This window comes from Bison bison, unplaced genomic scaffold (assembly GCF_000754665.1).
Source record: "Bison bison bison isolate TAMUID 2011002044 unplaced genomic scaffold, Bison_UMD1.0 scf7180017864181, whole genome shotgun sequence".
In the NCBI taxonomy this organism is placed as follows: domain Eukaryota; kingdom Metazoa; phylum Chordata; class Mammalia; order Artiodactyla; family Bovidae; genus Bison; species Bison bison.
This window is the reverse complement of record NW_011494753.1, coordinates 8508902-8530195: the sequence shown is the minus strand read 5'-3', so window position 1 is coordinate 8530195 and position 21294 is coordinate 8508902. Positions and strand designations below refer to the sequence as shown.

General features: G+C 48.5%; 1 protein-coding gene across 1 annotated transcript; it reads left to right on the top strand.

The window, feature by feature from the left end:
• The first annotated feature begins 6 nt into the window (after nt 1–6).
• SCAMP5 (secretory carrier membrane protein 5) lies at nt 7–21069 on the top strand. Its single transcript, XM_010843340.1, has 7 exons — nt 7–11; nt 12602–12656; nt 13409–13537; nt 16007–16163; nt 17227–17328; nt 17752–17869; nt 18127–21069. Exons 2-7 carry the CDS (start codon nt 12650–12652, stop codon nt 18319–18321), a joined length of 708 nt encoding a protein of 235 aa, XP_010841642.1. The 5' UTR covers nt 7–11; nt 12602–12649; the 3' UTR covers nt 18322–21069.
• Nucleotides 21070–21294: the final 225 nt, after the last annotated feature.

Here is a 21294-nt window from a genome sequence, read left to right as displayed (position 1 = left end):
GACAGCGGCGGGTGAGTCCTGGGTCCAAGGGCCCAGAGAAGGGCCTTGCAGGAAGGTTGGGCGCAGGTGGAGAGAGGGTCACCCGATCTCCAGCTTTGTACCTGCTACGCTTCACCTTTGGATGCAGGGGGTAGGTCGAGCTGGAGAGGTGGCGAGTCGAGGTGACCTTCCCTGTTAGGGCGGGGGAAGAATGCTTTAGGTGCCCCAAGCCTCCACCAGCCCTCACCATCCCCATTCCCGGCTCCCGCAAAGGGAACCCGGGTCTTGGATGACGTCAGACCCCTGGATTCTGGAACCTGGGCCTTGGGCCCACCTGGCGTTCCCAGCAAACAGTCCTCCTCCTGGGGCCCTCCTCCTGGCGCACGCGGCCGGGGAGGAGGGCGCCTGGAGGCGGGGTGACTGTGGCCTCTTTGGGGGTCCTTCTTGACAAGAGGCGCCTGCAGGAGGAGCAGTTGTGTTCCCCAGCCCCCACCTAACGGAGGCGGCGGGCCTTTGGACCACTGGTCTGAGCCACCTCCGGTTTTCGGGATGGGTGCACTGGTTTGAGCCTGGGGTCCAACGGGGCTTCAGGGTGGTATGTGGAGGGCCCAGATGGAGCTCATTGTAACGCTGACAGGATTCGGTCACGAGGGTGGGGGGAGATACTTGGGAACCCATCTCGGTCCCTGCCTCTGGGAGCCCCCAATCTAGAGGTTAGGGGAAGCAAGTAGAGTCTTGGACAGAGAATTTGCCATCTCAGGCAATTCAAACCAGTAATGCCCCAAATCCAGGATGAGGGGTTTAGGGAGGGCCAGGCAGACTTTCCTGTGGACACCAGGAGCACAAGGAGAAAGGGAGACAAGAGCCAGTGAACAAGAGCCTGCTCTTGGAAGAGGTGAGATTTGGATGAGAAGAGAGGTAACGGAGGGCACTTCCAGAAATGGCCTGGACTAAGGCTCAGAGCGGGGAACCAAGCATAGCTGTTGGGAAGCCTGGCCTGTGAGCCCAGCCTTGTGACTGACCCCCATGGGGTGGGGAAGTCTGGGAAATTTTGTAGCCTATGCCCCACCTGTTCTGTCTTCAAGGGGCAGGACTCTGAAAGAGGGGAATGGTTCTTGCAGAGAGATTTTGTTTGGGGCTGCACAGATCTTGCTAGTTGAGATTTGATCTGGGTTTGGTGAGCCTGAGTTGCTGAGAGAGAACTAACTGGTCACTGGGTCACAGAAAGAGGGTCTTCTTAGGTCTAGCAAAGCCATGGAGAGTTAGCACGATCCTGGGAGAGGAGCTCTGGATAGGGGCCCTGGGCTCTGTTCCTTTTTTAACTTTTTCTCTGGCTGGCTGGCCACCTTTGAACAAATTGATTCCCCTCTCTGGGCATCTCTTTGCCAGCACGTTTCTCTTGGGATGAAATAATAGGACTAAGTACTGACCTCCCTTGAGGAAGCTGCTTGTTCTAGTTTAGAGCTTCCCTCTCAGTTTTTCTCCCTCTTCCTTTTCTCCCTTCTCCCTCTGCCTTCCTCTTCCTGTCCCTGCCCCCATCTCCCGAGCTGTTCCTCTGCAGGCTGCACTTCTGTTCTTGCTGACAGCCTGGAGTTTCTGAGGTTTGCTGGAGGAAGTGGGGTACAGCAGGGCTCATGAAACTGTGGGGTTAGCCTGATTGTGGGGAGGGTGTCTGTTGCTCCACTCCCACCCCTGGGCTTGGGAGGGCTACAGGAAGCTGAAGTCACAAGAATGGAAGGTTCCAAGCTCCTTTGCTCTGTGTCCACATCTTAAGCAAGAATGTGATTGACTTGTTCTCTGTGCTCTGTTCTGTGCTGAGTCCCTTCTGGAAGCCCCATCCATGATGGAACCAGAAAAAGACTGGATGAGAATGAGTGAGCATTCGTTGCCCAATAACTGGTTCAGAATATAAATAGTGGGAGGCACAGCAGGGATGTCTAGAAGGGCTTCCAAAAGAGGTGGGATATGAGAAAAACGGTAGGACTGAGAGGAATTGGCAGGGTTCTGGTTTAGGGTCACTGGAAGCAGATGGATGGCTCGATATGATCGGCATGAAGCTGGAAAGCGGGTCAGTGTGTGGACGAGAAGCAGAAGGTGGTGGGTGGGAGCTTTGTAGCTGATTGACACAAGGCCTTGACTGCCAGGCACAAGATCAGTAGGGGCTACTGGAGAGTCATCACAGGACAGTGATAGCCATGCCAAAAGAGTAGTGTTTTCTGAGAAAGATTCAAACCCTGATGCTGGGAAAGATTAAGGGCAGGAGAAGGGGGCAACAGAGGATGAGATGGTTGGATGGCATCACCGACACAGTAGACATGAGTTTGAGTGAACTCCAGGAGATAGTGAAGGACAGGGAAGCCTGGAGTGCTGTAGTCCATGTGGTCACAAGGAGTCAGACACAACTTAGTGACTCAACAACTGGAGAGTCATCACAGGACAGAGTGAGCAATGCCAGGAGAGTAGTGTTTTCTGAGAAAGAGTCTTGGTTCTGGGACATCAGGGCTGGGGATATGGGATTGGGTGTGGGGTAAGGAGACCAGAGGTAGAGCCAGAGGGGGAAACTTCCATCTTAGCAGATAAGCTCTGGGTGGGCAGGAAGAAAATGACCATTTCTATGCCAAGCATGGGGCTCATGCTGGTGAGTAGGGAGCCCTGGAACAAACCACAGGTCTCTGTCCTGATCTGAGGCCAGACTTGACTCCCTTCTTTTTGGCATGGACCTCACTCTTTTTACTGTGGGACCTTCTGTCCCCTCAACTTCACAGTTAGAAATGGAATAAATTATAGTTTGTCTTTTGAACAAAATTCAGTTAGTATTTGCTATCTTACTGATAACTAAGGAAGTGTTCCCTTAGGCCTGCATCTTTAGGGGGATATGTAGCACTCCCAGTGTCTCCCAACATTATGAAAGACTCTCAGTTGAGGAATGACTTGCTATTTCTCTCCTTTTGCAGTTTAGGAGCTTTGGTTCGCAGAGGCCGGTCATTGCTGCTCCCCTCTCGCCCTGCCCAAGTATAAAGGCTAATCCCTGACAGAAGAGCAGAGGATCCTGGAACCTTCCATTCTTGTGACCTCAGCCTTCTGTAGCCCTCCCATGCCTAAATTCTTTCTGGGCTAACAGTCTACAAACAAGGCAGTCTTGCCCTGTGCTCTGGCCCTGAGCGCTGGCTTTCCCCCCATCAGTACTTTGCTACACTGACTTCTCTGTAACACCTTTGGGAGGCAGCCTGGGACCAGATGGGGGTCATGTTGGAGCCAGGGTTCCAGCCTCCTCCCTTGAGGCTCCTACAATCTAGCTGTTGCCCGCTCTCCCTCTGCCTCTCTTCTTTGTTTTCCTGGAGGATGTTAGTGTTGGACTGCAGTCTCCCATTCCACATCCCATTGTCTCATGCGAGGTGATGCCTCCTTCAGCTGCTCCTTCTGCCGGCTACACCTAGTCTGGTCATCGATGGCATGTGGCCACCTCCGAAACCTTCAACCCCAGTATTGTTCTCTGACCACAGTCCAATTTCTGCTTTACCTGCCTTGGGACCTCTAGGACACCTCAAGTTCTCTGACACTTCCATTTTCTCTATCTCACGAGCATGGCACCTACCATGTCCTTCCTGGACTTCATGGTCCTGGATTTTAACCAGCTCTTGCCCTCAGGGACCATGTCATTGGCCCGTGTGTCCCACCCCAGAGCAGACCACCCCCCCTCAATTCCTCCCAGTTCTGGACTCTACACTAAGAATGTGGAAAACTTCTGGTGGCCGTCACATACCAGGATAGTCTCGTTTTGCTTCCATGGAGGGTCTCCAGCCTCAGCTGTCCCTTCATCACTTCTCGGGACCATCATCACTTTCCTCTTCCCATCAGCTGTCCATCCTATTCCATGGGAAGAGAAGTCCAAACTTGGACCATTATCCCAAAGCCTCTTTACTCATGTAGAGGGTTAGTTGAGTGGTGTAAGTGGAAGTTGGAACCATACCTGTGTTTCTCTACTTCTTGAATCCTAGGGCTCCTAGTCTAATACACCCACTCTGTGCTATGGATGCCGGCCCTTCCTGTCTCCTGAGATATCGGTGTCTGTCAGCTGTTTCCCCCTCTACTGTATCTTTAGTATCTCCGCTCTTTTTCCTTAACAATACTGTCTGCCCTGCTTATTAATGTGCTCAAGTCTCCTATCTGGAAAAACCCATCTAACTATATGTCTTCCTCTAACTGCTGTTGCTTTAAACCTATGACTTTGTGCATAGTGATATAGATATAGAAAAGTGATGTAAGATGTTGTAGACGTTTTAGAAAATAAAGATAAAAGAAAGACAATAATATAATCTCACTGTCAAGAGATGGCTATTAATCCTTTAATGCATGGTATTTCATTCTTGACACTAATATTCCCTGTGTTATATTAAAGTCTCAGCTGAGTTTTAAAAAAAATTAGTCTGCTAGACTTATCCCTCTTCCTCTCCTCATATTCCCTCATTTCTTGGCAACTGCCCTCTGCTCCACCACTCCCTGAAGCTGTGACCTTCTAATTTCCCGAATCAGCCCATGTCACAACTGACTGCTCCGTGGCCATGGACATTGTTGACATTAATGACTGGTTGACCAGTCATTAAAAAGGTTGAAATCACCTGTATTCATTGATGTGAAACATTTTCATGGGATATTGTTGAGTGGAGAAAACCAGGTTATAAACTAGCATGTATAAAATGACCTCATTTTTGTCATATATGCTTATGTGTGTGTGTGTGTTCAATTGTGTCCAACTCTTTGCGACCTCATGAGCTGTAGCCCACCAGGCTCCTCTGTCCATGGGATTTGACAGGCAAGAATACTAGAGTGGGTTGCCATTTCCTTCTCCACATATATGCTTATGTATACATAAAAACCAGAAACCTAAAGGTCAGACTGTTAAAGGGGTGACCTCTGAGAAGGTGGATTTTGGAAGAACCTGTGTTTTCTCCTTTATGGACTTTGATTTGTTTTACCTTGCAGATATTTTTATGTATGTTGCTAAAAAGCAACATAATTTCACTTTATTAAAAAAAAACTTTGAGGTTATATTTTTTTAAAAGAAGAATAGAATCCTTCAGTCTCTCCCAAGACTCAGAGGATAAAGCTCAAATTCTGCTCATGGCCTTTAAGGCCAGGATGACTGGCCCCTCCCATCTCTTGGCCCTATTTTTGCCTTTTTTTCACTCCTTCCACTTTAGGCTTTATCTGTGCTCTGCTTCTTTCTGTTTCTTGAATTTGCCATGCCATAGTTCTGACCTTCCCTTTGCACATGTTTTTCTGGTTCTTCCTTTTCCTGGCCAACTCTTATTTATCCTTCAGGATTCAGCTCTGCTATCACCTCCTCTGTGAAGCCTGGCTCCTCCAGGATGGACCAGGGAGGTGCTCCTCTGGGTTCTCACAGCTTTGTGTACTTGCTCTTGTGGAGCACTTCTCAGACTGTGTTATAATTGCCCACTGACTTAGTTACATCCTCTACTCTTACCTCCTCCCTTTCGACTCAAACTTCCCTCCCATATTGCAGAGAAGATTGAAGCAGATATATGGGACTCCCACTGTCCTTTCCAAGACCTCAGACCTCCCCCATCTGCTTGCATCATGTTTTTCTCCCCATCTCCTTGCACTGGACCCCATGCTTCTCCCTGTTTCAAGGGCTTGCTCCGTTAATTAAGTTCTGTCTCTGTTGTAATTGCAGCTCTTCCCTGGAACTTTCACATCTCGAGCTTATTAACATCCTAAACAGACAACCTTGAGCCATAGTCTCTCCTTGAACTACTTGTCTTACCCAGGTATTACCCTATTTCTGTTTTCTAACAAGGCAGGCTTCTTCAAATTGTTGTCTATACCTGCTCTCAGCTTACATGTTCAACTATTAATGTATAGTTTGGCTGCTACCACCCCCAACCCCTCAGCCCAGCTCCTACCACCTCCAGAGTAGTTCTTGCTGGGGTCACAGGTGACTTGCTGCTGCTGAGCGAACTGAACATTTTTCAGTCCAGGCCTTTTGATGCTGGACCTCTCAGTGGCATCTGTCACATTTGTCCACTCTCTACTCCTGGCTTTGGAGACTTCACACTCTCCTGGTTTTCCTCCTGCCTCATCAACTGCTCCTGCTCATTCTTTGCCAGCTTTTCTGCTTGACTTTTCTTTTCATTTATTTTTTTTTAAACAGGTAATACATTTACACAATTCATACTTCAAAAAGATGTCCTGAATTTCATCAATTCTAAAATAAACACTTTGATATTTCTGAAAACATTTTAATGTCTGTATCTTTGAAATTTTGGCATCTTATCATTATAAATTGGTGGGTTTTATTTTCTTTCTTTTGGTAAATAATATAATGATCTAAAAGTTGATGGTGTCTTGGATTTGATGGTATAAAGATTCATAGTAAATGGGATTTCCCTGGCCGTCCAGTGGTTAAGACACCGTGCTTCCACTGCAGGGGGCACAGGTTTGATCCCTGGTCTGGAAGATCCTGCATGCCTCATGGTGTGGCCAAAAATAGAAGAAAAAAAAAAAACCAGATACATAGTAAAAATTATTCCTCCTGTCTACTCCCATGTCTATGCAGTTCCTCTGTCCCCCAGGAACCACAATTATTTTTTATTGATGTCCTACTAGAGATTCTTGATTCTTTGTGTATATATAGCCAAATGCAACTATATATTTTTTCCCTGACTTAAAATATTTATCTATTTTTATGAAGTGTAATTGACATATATTACTTTCAGGTGTACAGCATAATGATATTTGTATATATTGTGAAATGATTGCCATAAATTCTAACTAGTGGACCTCCAGGAAATTTCCTGACATTTTTTGCAGAACGATTTGAAAATAAGTAGCAGACAAGACATAATATTTCTAAATACTTCAGCATGTGTCTTCTAAGAACCAAAGTATTATTGTATGTAACCACAGCACCTAAGAAATTTAACACTTACTTGCCTGGAAAATCCCATGGATGGAGGAGCCTGGTGGGCTGCAGTCCATGGGGTCGCTAAGAGTCAGACACGACTGAGCGACTTCACTTTCATTTTTCACTTTCATCCATTGGAGAAGGAAATGGCAACCCACTCCAGTGTTCTTGCCTGGAGAATCCCAGAGACGGGGGAGCCTGGTGGGCTGCCGTCTGTGGGGTCGCACAGAGTCGGACACGACTGAAGCAACTTAGCAGTAGCAGCAGCAACAGTAATATCTTCTATTCAGTCTGTATTCAAATTTCTCTACTCATCCTAAAAATGTCCTTTATAGCTATGATTTAAAAATCCAGGACCACTCATTGCACTTGGTTGCAATCTCCTGCAAGTCTCCTCTCTGAGTCCCTCTACCAATTTCTATCTTTCATGACATTAACATTTATCTGGGAGAATTTCCCACAATCTGGACATGTCAGATTCTTTTTTATAATAATTATTTTCAGATTAAACATTTTGGCAGTAATACTACATAGGTGATGTTGTGTTCTTCTATGAGTCATGTCAGGAAGCACATAATGTCCTATTGTCCCATAATCAGGCAAGTTTGAGAAGTTTGGTCACTTGGCCTGCCAGATCCTTTCATTACAGAAGTAACTTTTCTTTCTTGTGATTAATAAATAACGTGGTGGTGGTGGTGGTTGGGGGGTGACACTCAGACTGTGTGTTTCCCCTCTTCCCCAGCCATCTTTCACCCAGCGGTTTAAGCAGCCGTTGATGATCCCTGCCTGTGTCAGTTCTACGTAGGCGTTACAAAATGATGATTTAAAAAATTACATCATTCCTTCTGTCTTAGAACTTTTCCTGCCCATCTCCCTTTCTTTTGTGTGTTATACTGAACTTTCACATTCTTTTCTTTCAATGTGTTATCATCCCTAACTCATATTATTCATATTTTTCCTCCAGCTTTTTATCTTGAAAACTTTAAAGTTGAAAGAATAAAACAGGGACACTCATGTAACTTTGCTGAGATTCACCAGTTGTTAACATTTGCTACATTGCTTTGATTCTGTCTATATCTATTCATTATTCCTTATTTTTTGAACTATTTGAAGATTCAGATATCACAACACTTTACCCCTAAGCACTGGAGCACATATTTCCTAAGAAAAAGGACATTTTCCTGCATAACCTCAAGAACACTATCACACCCAAGAAATGTGATATAGACCCAAATATTACTATCTAGAGTCTCTATTCAAGTTTCTTGATATCCCATTGTTTCCCCCTTGAACCAGAATCCAATCAAGGTTTACACTTAGTTTTTGTTGCCATATAGCTTTAGATTCCATTAGGTTAGAGAATCCCTTATCTTTTTTTTTTTTTTTATCTTTTAGGATGTTGGCATTAAAATTTTTTATTTATTTGTTTATGGTTGTGCTGGGTGTTCTTTGCTGCGTGCAGACCTTCTCTGGTTGAGCGGAGTGGAGGCTGCTCTTTGTTGTACTGCTCCTCTCTGTGTTCCTCTTTGTCTTCTCCTGTTGCCGTGCACAGGCTCTAGGCGCACGGGTTTCAGTGGTTGTGGTGCCTGGGCTTAGTTACCCCGCAGCCTGTGGGATCTTCCCAGACCAGGGAACCATGTCCCATGCATTGGCAAAGGGATTCTTAACCACAGGATCACCAGGGATGTCCCAGATGTTGGCATTTTTTAATGTCCTGGCCAGTTTAGTTTATAGAATGCTCCACAACTTGGATTTGACTGCTTGTTTCTTTTGACTAGATTCAAGCTAAATATTTGGGGGCAGGAATACTACATAGGTGATGCTGTGCCCCTCCTGGTATATCACACCGGGAAGCCATAATGTCTGTCCCATTATTGGTGAGTTTGAGTTTGATCACCTGGTGAAGATGGCGTCTGCCAACTTTCTTCACAGTAAAAGTGCCTGTTCTCCTTTGTAATTAGTAAGTCATCTTTGAGACTCTGTGACTGTCTTCTTCCCCAACAATCTTTCACCTAGTGAAAGACTTAGCAGCTATTGCGGATCCTTGTGTGAATCAGCTGTGACATTCATGATTGCAAAATTAGAAGATTTTCTAATTCTGTTACTCCTACATTTATAGCTAGCATTCTTCTGCAAAGAAGAGCTTGCTTTCTTCCTCCCTCATTTAAAAAATGAGTGTCACTTTGGATTATTTTTTAAACTCAACATGTTATATTACTGTCATTATTTTTGATGCTCTGAATTCTCCCAAATTTGGCTGATTGGTAGCCCCTTCAAATTGGTGTCCTTTTGACATGTACTAATTAGTTGAATTCCTGCTTATTTCTGGCACCACAAGATGTTCTAGGCTGATGTTGTATTTCTTTGTCCTGGCTTGGGACCAACCACATATTTTTAAAGACATGAGTTCATATTGATGCCTCCAATTCAAATCCAGCATCACAAGACTCTTTCTTATCTTCCCATATTCCATATTCTGTCTCCGTATCTAACATTGAGAACCCAGGTTCCAACAACACAAACACATTCTCTCATATGTTCTCTGCTACGGTACATACGAAAAGTTTCAGTCACCACACTAACACCAACAGTAAACCTGCTAAGATTTTAGATTTCTTTCTAGTTGTTTTTGCTGTTGAGATAGATCCTTTTAAGTGAACACAGAGTACTGAGATCAAGCCACTTGGCCAGTTCCTTTTCCTGTGTGATTGTGTTATCAGTTTGCTGTACAGATAGCTTAATTTGTTTTTGTTTATTTCAATTTTAGTGGTTCTCTCCAATATATATATATTTTGGCTATATCGCCCAGAATGCAGGATCTTAGTTCCCTGTCCTGGGTTCCAGCTGAACCTGGGACCTCAGCAGTGGAAGCTCAGAGTCTTAACTACTGGGCCACCAGGAAAATCCCTGTGTTTATTTCAATTTTAGACTTTCATTTCTTTCGGGTGTAAGTTTTTGAATACGTAAGACATTGTATGTAAAAAAATCTGTAAAAATCTTTACGCTGAGAAATCTCACTACTCATCCTAGCCCTTCCATCATCTGGATGACCATTTCATTCGTTTCTTATATATTCTTTCTGTATTTCTCTTGCAGAAACAAACTTATAAATGCATGTTCTTGTTTCTCCTTTTATATAAAAAGTAGCATTCTAATTACAATACTTTGTACCCTGCTTTTTATTTTTTTTTGGCCACTTCTTGTGGCTCCTGGCGTCTGTTTCTCGGCATCTTAGTTTCCTGACCAGGGGTTAAACCCATCCCCCCTGCAGCAGAAGCGCCAAGTCCTAACCCCTGGGCTGCCAGAGAATCCCCTGCTTTTTCTACTTAACTGTATATACTGGAAATGATTCTATAGAAGTTCAGAGATACCATCTTCTTCTTTTTTACAGCTACATGTTACTCTATTGAATGATATACAAAGTTTATTCGAACAGTTGCTTCCAACATTTTGCTACTGTAAAATAGCATCATCCTGAAAACATATATTTGTTGTTTCTTATTTGTGGGTAAATAACTAGAGTAGGATTCTGGGGACAAAAGCAAAAAACACTTTTATTCTCCTCTCCCCTGCTTTATTTTTTTTTAACATGAGAGGTAGCCTAAACTGTTCTATGCATTGCATTTTTTCAACTGCTTGTAATTGTGGAGCTCTCCATATCAGTATTTTTAGGAATAACTGTGCCTGCATGCTCAGCCACTCAGTCATGTCCAACTCTTTGCGACCCCATGGACTGCAGCATGCTAAGCTCTGCTGTCCATGGAATTTTCCTTGCAAGAATACTGGAATGGGCTGCCATTTCCTCCTCAGTGTAGAAACAGCCAGTATCATTTATTTAACCAGTCTGCTGTTGATAGACATGTCAATTGTTTCCAATCTTTTGGTATTACAATGTTACAATTAATGCAGCAGGGTAAAAGAACCATTTCACGCTTGTCTTTGTCATGCCTGTCTTCTCCATTTGTGGTAGATGTTGTTAGGTTTTTACATCTGTGTTTGATTTCATATCGCAAAGGGACCACAAAAGATTATGATGGCCTAATCTTCAATAGAGCCAGAGGAATTTGACTGGAACTCTAGGAAGGTTTGTTTTTCTTTTAAAGCAAACTCGTAATTGAAGTATAACAGGTAGAAAAGTGCACACATTGTAATCGTATGCTTGAGGGATTTTCACAAAATCAACACCTCTGTGTCAGCAACACCCAGGTCCAGGAACCGACCACGACCAGCACTCCTGATGCTTGTGTTCCCTTTACCCTCCTGACTTCTAACACCATAGATTCGCTTTGCCTGATTTAAACGCTATAGAAATCTCTGCCCACTTTTTTTTTTTCTTTTTACTATTTCTATTTATCTATTTATTTGGCTGCGCATGAGGATCTACAGTCTTCCTTGCAGTCTGTGGCATCTTTTAGAGAGAACTCTTAGTTGCGGCATGTGAGATCTAGTTCCTTGACCAGGGATCGAACCCAGACACCCTGCATTGGGAGCGTGGAGTCTTAGCCACTGGGACCACCAGGGAAGTCCCTCTGCCCAAATTTTGATGCTGCATTGCCTTAGTGCTTGGCCATAGACCATTTTCTGTTTTTCAGTATATCTGTATTTATCTATCAAAGTTACTGTTCTGGTAAAATGCTCTCATTTGCTTCCTTAACCTTCACTCACCAACCATTACCTGATGTCTATCTCAGCACAGGCCTCCTGCTAAGCTTGTGACCCAGATATTCCCAAAGCCTACAAGGCTTTGTCTTGTCTGGAGGTTCTCACAGCACCTCAGACTCTGTATGTTCACGATGAAGCTTCTCTTCTTCCCTGGAGCCCTGCGCCTCTTCTCATGACGGGGCTCTCAGTAAACAGCCCACCGTTTGCTCAGTGGTTTAAGCTGGCAGAGAGTCTTCATGAGGGCCTCCCTCCCCCCACACCCCAGAGCCACCTTGGAGCCCCTTCTAATTGGCCTCCTAAGTGCCTCAAGAATCCCACCCTGCCCACCTCCATTCCTGCTCCCTCTCCACGTACTCTCTGCTCTGGCCACAGTGGCTTTCTTTCCCTTATTCAGAAGCATGAAGCTCTTTCCCACATCAGGATCTGTGCAAGCTTTCCCCCCTGCGCAAGAGGCTGCCCTGCCTCAGGCAACTCCTGTGTATTCTTCAGGTCTCCCCTTACGGCTTTCCTGACTCCCCAGACCAGATCACCTAATATATGCTGTGTGTGTTTTCATAGCCATCCTTCTCTTTTATACTGTTCACGGCCGAGGTTATTGACTGTTTCATGCCAACAGCAGGGACCACTTCTTCATGCTGTCTCCCCAGTGCCTGGCAGGTTATAAATGCTCAAGAAGTGAATGAATGACTCGAGACAAAGGCAGGGGGAGGGGAGCCCAGCCTGTGACTGGGGCCAGGGCTCTGCCGTGTTCAAGGTCAAGAATAGAATTTCCTCAAGCTTTCTCTGTCACTTGACTTGCACCTGCTTGAGGTGGCCTCCCAGGTTCCTTTGCCACCCTCTCCTTGGATTTTCTGAAAATAGATTTTATGCCTGGAGGTCAAGGGCAGGAGTCCTTGGAAGGGTAGAGCTGGTGGAACGGTGGTTCTGTAAGATGGGTCCTGCTCCGGGGAGTTTCCAGCCCAGCTGGGGCTGAAAGAAGTACTTGGCTGGGTGAGCCATGATCCTCAACCTTCGCTGACTCTTCTTTCCTTCCAGTTCGAGACAAAGAAGCGTGGACAGGCCGCTGGGCCAGCGGGTGCCATCATGTCAGGTAAGGGGAGGGTGGATCCACATGGGTAGGACGGGACAGTGACATAGGGTGGGTGGCCCTTTTCCTGGGCCGTTTATACCCTGTAGTTTTTGAAGATCAGATTCTTTCGGTCCTCTTGCCCCTGGGTTTCCCCTGGTCCCCCACCGAGACTTATCTATCAAAGACCCTCACTGTCTAGCTGTCTGTCAGACCTCTGAACCTGGCGACCAGAGATAGCCCATCCTGACTCCCTGGCCCTCCTGTCCATCTGACCGATGAGTGACATGGAGAGCTCAGTCCCCATCCTTTCTGTCACCATTACTCTCTAATACTCTGAGACCTTTTCCTTCTGGTTTCTGGGTTGTCTGGTTTCTAAAGGCTCAGAACTGGAGAGACCTGTAGGGTCTATCTAGTTTGACCCCCATCCCACTGGGTAAACGGAGGTCTGGAGAGAGGGGTGATGACTGATTCTTGGAGTGGAGGCTGGAACCCACATCTCCAGACTCACCATCCTGCTGCTTCTGCCCAGAACTACCCTTGACCCGGTGTCCATGCCTGATGGACGGTGTTTACTGTTTTTATTCTTCTGACAGTGGTGCTGCCTCAGGGCCACTCTGGAGACCTGAGGCAGCAGGAGAGCTGGTAGGGATGGTGAAGTGGCCTGTGGCCACAGGGGCCAAGAGGGCCGCCCAGGCCAGGGGGAGAGCGATCATATCAGGTCACTGGGGAGGGGAGTATTCAGGGCGAAACTGTGGAATGTGCCTCACCCGCAGAGAAAGTGAACAACTTCCCACCACTGCCCAAATTCATCCCGCTAAAGCCATGTTTCTACCAAGACTTTGAGGCTGACATCCCTCCTCAGCATCTCAGCATGACCAAGCGCCTCTACTACCTCTGGATGCGTGAGTGCTGTGGGGTGGGGGTGTTCCAGAGCTGGGGAGCGGGGGAGCGGGTGCTGGGCACGGGGATGGGGTGCCCCCAGGCCTGGGTCCTTCAGCCTCACCTGCAGCATCTGTCCCTACCTACTCCTGCAGGCTCCTCTCCTGGGCCAACTCCCCAGCTAGGCCTCAGTTTCCCTCACTTCCCATCTAGCCTCTCCTCATGCCCCCATCACAGAGCAGCCAGGTGCGTGTGAGGAGTCTCTGCCTGCATTGCAGTTCATTTATCTTCTCATGGGAGTGGTTTTCCAGGGAACCTCTGGTGATTACCTCAGGTGTCTGGACTTGGAGAGGACTCCTCCCCTCAAAGCCTCGTTTTTCTTGCTTTCGCTGGAAGATTGCTCCAAAAGAATGTTCAGTTGGGATATAGTGACCAGGCTGGGCTGGTCACTCGACTTCCCAAGAGGCAGCTTCCTCATTTGTAGAAAATGGGTACTGGCTCAGTGATCGCCGTGCCTCCATGTGGGTCTGTGTTAAGAGCTCGAGTTCTCATGTTCTAAGGTTTTGAGGTTGAGTTAAAGGCTCCAGTTTCTTTTTATTTTTTATTTTTTTTTAGGCTCCAGTTTCTGATGGCCTGTGATGTTAGAATAATTACGACAAGGGTACTAGATCAAATGAGCTGGAGAGAGATGGGACTGTGAAGAGAGATGTAAACCAACAGAAAAACAGGGTGAAAAAAAAAAAACTAAAACTGAAAACAAAACAAAATAAAAACAGATTAATGAGTGTTCTATGTAAAGAGCAAATAAAATCAGTGAGAACACCATGATTCCAGGAAATCTGGTGGTAATAAATAGGGATGAGGAAACACAGCTGAAACTCACAGAAAGAAATGCTTACCCTCATTGTGAGGGGCCCTGAGAGGGGTGTACCTCTCATGTGACAGTATTGTCAGGCCAGACTTGGGGAGCGGTGGCCCTAGGCTCTGGGAACTCTGCCCCTGAGAAGATCTCATCCAGAAGCTGGATTTAAGGGCTATAAATATCTTCCTAAGTCCTTACTAGGTGCTGGCCAGATGCTTTGTTCCCAAGGAAATGTATATAACCCTTGAGATGCTTAAAGAGTTCTATTCAAAAGCCAAGCCCATAGATGCCTGGCTGTTTGAGGCCAAGATTAAGCCTGCCTTCCTTTGTTTATTCAGCAAGTGTTTTTTTTTTTTAATTTATTTTATTTTTGGCTGTGCTGGATCTTCGCTGTGGCATGAGGGGTCTGCGGCATGTGGGGGCTTTTTTTCCCCAGTTGGGGTGTAAGGGCTTCTCGTTGTGGAGCATGGGCTCTAGAGAGCATGGGCTCAGTAGTTGCCCTGTGGCACGTGGGATCTTAGTTTCCTGGCCAGGAATTGAACTTCTGTCCCTTGCGTTGGAAGGTGGAGTCTTAACCACTGGACCACCAGGGGAGTCCTTGTTCAGCAAGTCTTTGTGGAGCCTTAAAGGGACTTGGGCTAACAACATTGGAGGAAGGGAGCAAGTACCCTTATGTCCAATGAGCTGGGTGTGTGTTAGTGCAAGCATCAGATGAGGAGACTTGAAGTCCCTGCTGGCTGTAACTCAGGGATACAGTGATTCAGAGGTTCAGTTATAGAGTATGTAAGCATGGAAGAGAAGGAGCCTGGGTCTCACTCTTGGGGAACCTCTAGTTTGGTTGATGGGCTGGGATTTGTCCTTTGGGAAACATGAGAGCACCCAAGTTGTTAGGAGGTCAGAGGGATGGGAGGTGAATAAGACTGCAGCAGTGAAAGAAGACTTCTTGCAGGAGGTGGTGTAATAGGGTTAAAGAAAGACTGAGATCCCAGCCACTGCTGCCTGCCCTATATAAGTGTGGGGCGGATGGTATGACGACGTAAAGAGACGTTTCCTTTTCCTTTCCCCTTTTCATGCCCTACCTTGCAAGAGAAGATGGAAGATGGGTTTCCTGTGCCATGGGCTTGGTGATTGCTGTGGGTCTGGGAAGGCCAGGGGCTGCGGCTATACTTATAAGAAGAGCATTTCTCCCAGGTTGAGGCTTTGGGGCTCTTTAACAGGACTTGCTAGGCTGAGACTCTGAGTTCCTGATCGGGGGAGACTCTTTGTTCTCTGGAGTTCTCAGATCCCCAGGAACGGGGGTGTGTGTGGGGGGCTGGGCTGAGCTCCCAGTTATCTTTCTTACAGTCTATACCCTCTGTGTGTGTGTGTTATGTGTGCATCTTATGTATCTCTGTGTGTGTATTGGCTGCTGTGACTTGTGGGTGCGCACCTGTGTAAATGTGGTTTGCATGTGTGTTTGTGTACGTCTCTATCTTTCTGGGCTTGGGCTGTCTGCCTGTGTCTGATTGTGGGTCTGTGCTGAGTTATGGGTATGTCTGTGTGTGGTGCTTGTGTGTTTCTGCGTGGGCCTTGGTGTCTGTGCGTGTCTGCTGTCCGTCTGGTGTCTGTGTACATGCTCCTGGGTCTGCAGTGAATAGCGTCACGCTGGCCGTGAACCTGGTGGGCTGTCTCGCGTGGCTGATCGGAGGCGGGGGAGCCACCAACTTTGGCCTCGCCTTTCTCTGGCTCATCCTCTTCACACCCTGCTCCTACGTCTGCTGGTTTCGGCCCATTTACAAGGCCTTCAAGTAAGTGACGGGTGCTGAACCCAGCTCCTAACCCTGTATCTTTGTCCATCTCCCCTGTCTCTTCTCTACATATTTTTCTCTTTTTTTTTTTTTTTTTGCTGTCCCCCAAGCTCACTTTCCCTTTATCCTCAGCTCAGACTGCCAGGTAGGATTTAGGCTTCCTGGGAACTCCAGGCTGGAGTGAGAGGGCTGGGAGTCAGAGCCTTCCTCTTAGGTCCTTCCTTCTTCACTCTACCCTTGGGTGGGACAACATAGAGACCAGACTTGTTCTTGTTTTCCCTTCCCCAGGCAACTAGCTGCATGACAAATTTTGCCAGTGGGGCTATCTGTCTTGGTTTAGCTGCCCATGCCGGTACCCATGGGGCTGGCTAGTTTGGTGCCAACTAGACCATCTACCCACATGCCAATGGGACAAGCCATCCATGTGCCACTGACACTGTTTATGTGCTAACGAGGGCATCCAACTCTGTGCCAAAGGGACTACCCATCCATGTATCAGTAGGGCTAACTCTCTTAGTGCCAGTGGGTGTCTGCCTTGTGTCAAGTGGGATTTTCAATCTTTGTGCCAATGGATTATCCCTCTCAGTGCCAATTGGGCCTCTAATATTAATGTTTGCCAATTGGATCCATCCGTTTATGTGCTAGTTATGTTATAATCTTGGTGCCAGTCATGTGTCCATTATTGTGCCAACAGCACTTTCTATCTTGTGGGGCCCTCCCCTCATGTACCCCTGGAGCTTGATGTCTTGGTGCCAGTAGGGTTGTCCAACCCTTTGACATGGGCTGTTTATTCCTGCCACAACAGACCCATCTATTTCTGTGCCAGCCATCCATGTACCAGTGAGTGGTCCATTCATGAGGCGATCTCTCCCTGTGCAGTGTGGTACACACAGGTCCAACACATGGAAACTTACAAAGATCCATGGGTGAATGGTGTCCCATTTTGACCCCTTAACTAAGATCCACTGAGTACTCACTTACACTTGGAAGGACTTGGAAGTCTCGAAGGCAGGGAAGCCGTGTCCCTCCACCCAGGTGACAGGAGATGTCTCCTCTGTTGCAGGACCGACAGCTCCTTTAGCTTCATGGCATTCTTCTTCACCTTCATGGCCCAGCTGGTCATTAGCATCATCCAGGCCGTGGGCATCCCAGGCTGGGGTGTCTGGTAAGAGACCAGGGTGTCTGGGACTGACCCAGGGCTAGCTGGGCGGCAACTGGGGTGTGTCCTTTGCTTACTTCTGTGGGCTAAGCTGCCTGGCCTGTGGGAACACCATGAGTTATTGGAAGAGTGAAGGGATTCAGGATAACTTAGTAGATACAGCATAGCATCAGAGGAGAATAAGGCAGTGGTTTTTAGGGGTGATGAGGGATATCAAGCATCATGAGATAACCCAAGAGAAGGAAGCCTTATGCTCTGAGAAGCTTCTTTCCTGAGCCAAGGGTTCTTCCTAAAGCACTGACACAGGCCCTGTCCATCCATTGATATGGTCTCTCTCTGTGGCAATGAGAAGGTCCCTTACTCTAGTGGGGCGGCTCCTGGGTGCCCGTCACTGTGCCAGGCAGCCCCACAGCTGGCCTGTCTCTGCAGCGGCTGGATCGCCACCATCTCCTTCTTCGGGACGAACATTGGCTCAGCAGTGGTGATGCTCATCCCCACCGTCCTGTTCACGGTCATGGCCGTCTTTTCCTTCATTGCCCTCAGCATGGTATGTGGCCGCCTCTGGAGCTACAGGGTGGTGTTGGGAGGGACCGTGATCTGTAACGACCCTTCTTCCAAGTTACAGAAAGACCCAGTGGTCTTCCCAGGGACTCACTCTGGGATGGCTCGATGGACTTTGCTCCCAGGGCACGGGTCGGAGCGGGGACTGGCTTTTATGGTGGCTTACCTCTGGCTCCCACGTCTTTTCTGGACGGGCTGCCTCTTCCCCTTGATTAACCCTTCCTTGTGCTCCTCCCCCTACAGGTCCATAAATTCTACCGGGGCAGCGGGGGGAGTTTCAGCAAAGCTCAGGAGGAGTGGACCACGGGAGCATGGAAGAACCCGCACGTGCAGCAGGCGGCCCAGAATGCAGCCATGGGGGCAGCACAGGGCGCCATGAATCAGCCGCAGACTCAGTATTCTGCCACCCCCAACTACACATACTCCAATGAGATGTGAACCAGCCAACCGACCGGGAGCTGGCTGGGGGCCGGTGGGGTGGGGGCTCAAACCACAGGGTCTGTTGTGGTGACCAAGCAGGGTTCCCCCTTCCCTTTTTCTCCTCCCCGACTTTGTACAAAGAATCAGAGTTATATATATATATACGTATATGTGCCCCCCCTCCCCCACACCCTCTGGACTCTGCTCCCAGCACCCTGAGCGCTGTGGGCTGCACTTGGAGCTGTCCCGTGCGGCGGTAGTAGTGTCTGTGTCCCCTTGTGAATAGTGTGCAGTGGAGGTCTCTGTTGTTGTGGTGCTAGATGTACGTTTAGAACTAAACCAGCCCTCCACCCTCCCATCAGGCTGCTCCGTCTGACCTCGGCCCTGGGACCCCTCATGGGGCAGGGGAGGCATAGCAGAGAGCCTGGCCCCCTCCCAAGGTTATGAGCTGAAACTGTTTCCAGTTTTGGTCTTCCTGGGAAGCAGCAGTATTTAGCACTCCTGGGGATGTTGGTGGGGAGGGTGGAGACCTGCAGGGAATCTTCCCTTGCTCCTTTGGATCTGGGTCTTTGCCCTCCCCTCCCACCTCCCACAATCTCCTCCTCCATTTCTCTCTTCCTGCTGTCTCTCTTCCTGCTTCCTGTGGTCTCTTGGCCTCCCCAGGGCTCCTTTCCTCCCCATGTGGCGTTTCTTTGTCTTCCTCCAGGCTGAGGGTCCCACTTGTATCTGCTCCTGAGACTGAAGCCCATTCTCAGATCCAGGAAGCAGACAGAGGACAGGGGAGCTGAGCCTGAGCCCTGATGTGGGAGGGCACACAGCCAGAGATGTGGAGACCTCCTGGGTACCTGACCCACAGGGGATGGAAATGTAAGGCAGGGTCCTTTCTTCCCTGCCTTGCCTCCTCCTCCTTCCCAGAGCCCCCTCGAGCCCCTCTGCCTGTGTCCCTCCCTACACTCGCAGCTGCTGTGGCCTGATTCTCCTGCCCTACCCCTACTGTGTGCTAGGTGATGTCTGCCATCTACAGGGGCAGATTGCACTGCCTTTCCTGAAGGGCTGGGTGGTGTCTGGGCAGTTTTCAGGTGTAAAGGTGCAGCTGTGTGCTTGCTAAGTCGCTTCAGTCATGTCCGACTCTTTGCGACCTTATGGACTGTAGCCCACCAGGCTCCTCTGTCCATGGGATTCTCCAGGCAAGAATACTGGAGCGGGTAGCCATTTCCTCCTCCAGGGGATCTTCCTGACTCAGGTCTCCTGCGTTGGCAGGGGGTTCTTTACCACTAGCACCACCTGGCAAGCCCAAGGTGCAGCTGGAACAAAGGATCTGTAAATAATTACTGGTCTCCGAGCGATGTCTGACTGACTCAAGCCCACTGGGCAGGTGCTGGGTGTCTCTGAATGACCACTGGATTCCTGGGAGCAATAGCTGTTCTGTTTGGGTCTGATGGAAGGGATAGGCTCAGAGGACTGGTCCTGGAGGGATGAGTCTTCTCAGAAGAGAAGGTAGGCAGGACCAACTGAGAGGGGATCATGCATCCCCCCTGACCCACCCCCCCAGCTTGCTCTTGGGCATAGGGCGGTTCTGGGCACTTGAACTCAAGGTCTAGGAAGAAGCACAGGCCCAACCCTGTGTGCAAGCACAATAGCTGGAATGTGGTTTCAGGTTAGGTGGGGTGGGAGGGGAGGTTCTCTGGCTCCTGTTTTTTATCATATTGAGATTACTTGCTCCCCTCTGTCTACTGGACTTGATTCTTGGCCCTTCCTCACCCCCATTAGAACCCCCTTTCCTTTCCAGGACAGTGATAGAGGCCTGTGGGCCTGTTGTGTCCCAGGCATTGTGAGAATGTTGTTGGTAGAGGTCCTGGCTCTCTTGGAGGCCTGAAGAGGAGTGGGTTCTTAGCCATGGAGCAGCTGCCCATTTCTCACTCATCGCCCCCACTTCCCACCTGGGCAGTTTGGCTTGAAAAACCAAACTCCACCTGGCCACTGTGAGTGGCTCCAGCTTAGAACCCAGCACCTGGTTTCCAAGTGCCATCTGAGCTTTGAGCTCCAGGTACTTTATTTTCCTATAAGGGGAACCAGGGCCTCTGGGAGTTATCTTCCTGATGGCCCCTTAGGCTTGGGCCAGAGTGTGATTGACTCTCTTCTCTACCACTTTCTCTCTGGAAAGCAGTTGTCACAGCCCCTAGTACTCGAAAAGAGACCCTAGGTCTAGGTTCTTCCCTTCCCTCTCTCCCCGCCCAGACCTCTGGCCCCCTTCCTCTTCCTCTTTGGTAGCTCCGGGAGGCCTGCGGTCTCGCTGCCAGCACAGCATCCTTGACCTGCTGGATGCTCCCTCCTGTCAGCTTCCTGTCCTACCCGCCTTTGCTCTTTTCTGGCTCAGACCTGGATGGCCATGCCCTGGCTCTGCCCTTGGAAGACCTGCTATACCCGCGCATGGCCCAGGTTGTCCAGGCCCTGGGATGCTGCATCTCCAGGCATCTATGCACTTTCCTGGGGAGGGAACTGAACTAGAAGTGGGGGCTGGGCACAGGTTCATCTCTGCTGGATGGTCTGGCTTGAGGGTGGGGTGCAGGAAGGCTGAGGTCAGTTCTGCGAATCCTCAGGTCTTTGGCCAGTAACCTGCTTTTGTACTCTGCTGGTGCCCACTGCCCCTCCTTGTTTCTGGGAAACACAGACCATTCTCCAACTGGCAGCTGACCTGCCTGAACCGACCTGTCTGTCTGTGGTAACTGAGTGAACCATAATAAAGAGGAACGTTTGGCCCTCTGTGCCCTGCTGTGTCACGTGTCTTCATGAGGGCCTGTGTACAGGAGCCGCACCGTGGGCTGTGGGGCCTGGAAGTAGGGTGGGCCCAGCGGGCCTGTCGCCTGTCATTCCCAGAGGTCAAAAGTCACCCACTTCTGTGTAGTTCTTTCTCTGAGGCAGCCTTGGAATTGCTAGAGTCCTTCTGCCTGTTAGGAGTTCTGAGTTTCCTGAGGAAGAGCTGAGTTCACA

Coding starts and splice junctions, on each gene's coding strand:
- SCAMP5 (XM_010843340.1), top strand. Junction 16,164..17,226: donor CCCATTTACAAGGCCTTCAA/GTAAGTGACGGG, acceptor CCTCTGTTGCAG/GACCGACAGCTCCTTTAGCT. Junction 17,870..18,126: donor CCTTCATTGCCCTCAGCATG/GTATGTGGCCGC, acceptor CTCCCCCTACAG/GTCCATAAATTCTACCGGGG.